At 38.0% G+C, this 4,253-nt stretch overlaps 1 protein-coding gene across 1 annotated transcript in view; it reads left to right on the top strand.

Moving 5' to 3' along the window:
- LOC106883360 (transforming growth factor-beta receptor-associated protein 1) overlaps positions 1-4,253 on the top strand; it is an 80,572-nt gene that overhangs the window by 38,016 nt on the left and 38,303 nt on the right. Inside the window, exons 9-10 of the mRNA XM_052971885.1 lie at positions 2,047-2,179; positions 3,424-3,519. Of these exons, the coding sequence (XP_052827845.1) occupies positions 2,047-2,179; positions 3,424-3,519 (229 nt within the window). The remainder of the gene's footprint in view (positions 1-2,046; positions 2,180-3,423; positions 3,520-4,253) is intronic.

Genomic DNA, 4,253 nt, shown 5'->3' with positions numbered 1-4,253 from the left:
GCACAAGAGCCAGTCCAGGGATACTGGCAACGATCTCGCTCGAAAATCCTACGAAGGCCAGTCAGGTGGTACTGGCAATGGCCACGCTCAAAATGGTGTATTTTATGTGCCACCCGCACAAGAGCCAGTCCAGGGGCACTAGCAATGATCTCGCTCGAAAATCCTTACACATGTGTAAGGATATATATATATATATTTATCAGGTCCTGTTGCATGGTCGGGCTGTTAGCAACTAAACTGGCAACCCCACTGAGCTTGCTTGGTGGGGAGGGTGTTTGTTGGGCACCCTGTGGGACAAAAAAAAAAACATCAAAGAGTGGAGGAACTCATGAGTACTCAATCATCATCCAACAGAATGCGTACATTTGTACATATGTATATATTGCTTTATATATCTTATTTATATTCTTAAATCTCATTTTTTTTTACATTTATATATATGTATGGGGCAGATGGGGCTCCTTAGCCATGGTGAGGACAATCCATCTAGGAAAAGGAAAGCTCTGATATAAAACCAGGTTTGTAGTTGCTGACAGTCCTTTTAGTTGATGTACACCATCAATATCTACTTACTCGTAGGGCAGTCTTGGCTCTGTAGCTTTTGAGCAACTAAACTAGGAGAAGGCCACTGTGATCTCAAATCTGTGATCAATTTAGCATCTGACACTTGGTACACTGTGCACCAGTAAAGGTAAATGCTTTTTTGATGGAGAGAGTGTGTATTGTGCTGCACAAGCAGTGACCACTATAAACAAAACCATGTGCAGGTAGTTCAGTAAAATGCTGTCATCAGATACCACTGTCATGTTTTGATAGTGAGAGTGTATCTCCTCCTTCCACTAAAAGTCTTATGACGATAAAGGGATTGTGATGGTAACAGGTGAAGGATGTCACTGGAAGTTCTTAGCTTGAACTTTGCACATAGGTTGTGAAAGATAGATTTCCACTTTACACAATATCTGTGGTTAATTGTGTAATTTGTGTCTGTTTTGCACAACAAAACAACCCGGTTTATGATGACACTGCTTTTCTCCTATGGAGGAGGTGTCAAGAAAATGCAACCCAAAAATTATTTACTTGCATTGCTCCTTCTTATTAGGTGCAAATGACTGAGCACCCAAATCTGCACCAGGGAATTTAGCAGATTGAAAACAAAAATCTCTTTATTGCATCTTGGACTGTGAGAATTCTTCAGGATAGCAAGAAAAATATAGAATCTAGGACTACTTTGGTTGCCCATGTCTTGAAGGAAAAAAACATCAGAATAGCAGCTCTTTCAGAAACCAGATTTCCTTCTCCTAGCTTATCACAGTCTGCTAAGATTGTGGTCAGCTACAGGAAGTTGATGGTGGATACACATTTTACTGGATGGGTAATCCTTAGGAAGTAAAGAAAGAGGCAGGTGTTGAGTTTGCTATTTGGAATGACCTGGTGAAACAACTTGAATCTCTGCCAGTTGGCATTAGTGAAAGTTTCATGGCATTGCATATCTGCATTGGCAAAAATAAATATGCAACTATTTTCAGCTGCTATGCTCCAACTGTGAACTCAAATGAAATAGTCAAAGAGCAATTCTATTCTGAGCTACATAACCACTTGAGAAGTATTTCCATCCATGATAAATTTCTCCTTTCAATGCACATGTAGGCTGTGACACATCCATATGGGGTGATGTAATAGGAAAGCATGGGGGTAGGCAAGGCAAATTCAAACAGCCATCTGCTGCTATTGCTTTGCAGTGGGTATGGACTTTTGATTACTAATACTATTTTCCAACTCCCCAACCACTACAAAACTACTTGGAAGCATCCTTGATCAAACCATTATCACCTCATTGATTACATAAAGTGGTATCTGTGTTGTGCAAGCATTTATCACTATAATCCAGTGATGTGCAGATGTTCCTTTATGGTGGCCTCATTTGACATTCCATGAATGAATGAATGAATAAATGATTGATTCATTGATTGCTGGATTGATTGATTGATTGATTGATTGATCAATCATTCAAATTCTAATGTTCGTTCTGCTAACTATTTGTTGCAGTATTCTTGACCAACAGCAGAAACAAGCCATACCATTCCAAGGTGGATGTCTGCTGGGAGATTTTGATGGACGAATTTTTGTGTCTTCTAGTAAGGAGATCTATGCCTTGGTACCAGTAGCTTGGGAAAAACAGGTAAGTACTACATGAATTTTTTTTATTTACTTGGTCCATTACTAGATGTTTATATCTCCTTGGCTGGACTGAATTTCATGATTAATAGATGGAAAGCAAAATAGGGAAGGGAGGGTAAAAAGTGCAGAAACTAGATAAGGTTGAGAAGTGGAAGTAGAATGATGAAGTCAGTCAGTCAGTGATACACATGAGAGTGGAGGGGGGGGGGCGAGGTAATAGAGAGTAAGTAATGGCTAACAGTACAGATATAAGGTGAAAAGTAGTGGAATAATAATGCAGTAGATAGAAGGGTGAGAGAGCAACAGATAATGTGTAGGTTGTAGTTTGGGCTTGTTACAATTCTGTAGTGGTTGTCATTGCCATTCTTGCTGTCATCATCAGTTCCAATGTGTGGCACCTTGAGTAAATGCCTTCTACTATACCAGGGGTTCTCAGCTAGAATTCATATAAAATTTCTGGGCTTCATGGATGCAGTGTAGTGTTTTCGACCAGTAGTTTCCAATGTGGACCCTTGTGCAATGGTGGACTCAGGCTTAGAACCTTGTTTAAAAAACACGCTGAAAAATGTTGCTAGAGATGCTGTCTTTACAAATTTATTTACTAATTTATTTATCAAAACAAGAACAAAGAAAAAAAACTTAAAAAAACTTAAAGCATTTTTCTATGAAGCTGGTCGTAAAATTCCTCAGGAAATTCTCTAGAAAGATGAAAGAAATATATATATGAGCAAAAAATTTCAGTAGCAACAACAACAACAACAACAACAACAATAATGACGCTGAGAACAGAAGCAACAAAAAAGAATACACACACGCCTACGCACACAAACTTAGCATTGGTACCAAAGGACATGGTCAGTGCTACCCAAAGCAATCACAGTATGATCAAGCATGATCAACCGAGACTATAGATATTATTCAACCAGCTTATGCTTGTCCGCTCATAGGTCTTCTGCTACTTGGTTTGGCTTGGCTTAGCTTGACTTGCAGAAATCATTTTCCAATTAAAGCCACATGTCAGTGGTGTCAGAACTGTGAAATCTCAATGTGTCCCCCTGATCTCTGAGCTTTGCACCCTGTCAAGTAACATTATTCCAGAGACTCTATGGAGGAACCTTATTTCAGCAATATGTATTCACGATCGTATTCGTTCGGTCATTACCCAATGTTGAATACTATATGTGTTAATATTCCCAAAATATTATTCATTTGTTTTTTGTTTTTTGTTTTTTTTTGTCCTTTCAGATCCAAGCATTGCTTGCAGATAAAAGAGTTACAGAAGCCTTGGATTTAGCCAAAAATTCAAACCGAACTGGAGTCAGTAAAGAAAAATTTCTCAAGGTATGACATTCTATGTATGTTATATATCTAAGTACCATGCTTTCATTAATTGTTTTAGACGCCTGTGTAGTTGTGAGCAGGTATAGACATCATCTTGACTCTTCCACACATGACTCAGCAAAGAATCGAGAATGTGGTTTCTAGGAGGGGAGAGAGAGTGGGGGTTGAACCAGTATTCACTTGGTACGCAATTTCAGCAGAGTAGACTCACGTAACATGAGGTAAAGTGCCTTGTCTGAAGACACAGTGTGCTGTCTAGTTCAGGAATTGAACTCATGATATTTTGATCATGAGTCAAACACCATAACAACTAAGCCATCTATTATCTTTTACTTGTTTGCGTCATTTGGCCTGTGACCCTCCTAGTGTACCAGCTTGAAAAGTTTAGTGGAACAGATCATTCCAAGTCGTTATTATTTTAAAGTTGTGACTATTTCATCAGTCTTTTTTGCTGAACCACTAAGTTTCAAGTACCTAAAAAAATCCCAACTCTGGTTGCCAGGCAGTTGAGTAAATGCACAAACACACACATATATGTGTGTGTGCATGTGTATATATATATATATATATATATCCATTTTTATATTATATATTGTATATTCCATATTCTATATCCCACATTAATTTTACAAGAATATAAATAAAACATAAAAAACAGACAGAGTTGGAACTCTTTTAAACAAAATAATATATTCCTCTATACACAATCATACAAAACCCCTTTTTTTGTATTT

This window comes from Octopus bimaculoides, chromosome 11 (genome assembly GCF_001194135.2).
Source record: "Octopus bimaculoides isolate UCB-OBI-ISO-001 chromosome 11, ASM119413v2, whole genome shotgun sequence".
Lineage (NCBI taxonomy): Eukaryota > Metazoa > Mollusca > Cephalopoda > Octopoda > Octopodidae > Octopus > Octopus bimaculoides.
The sequence above is the reverse complement of the archived record's forward strand: the minus strand, read 5'-3'. Positions and strand labels throughout refer to the sequence as shown.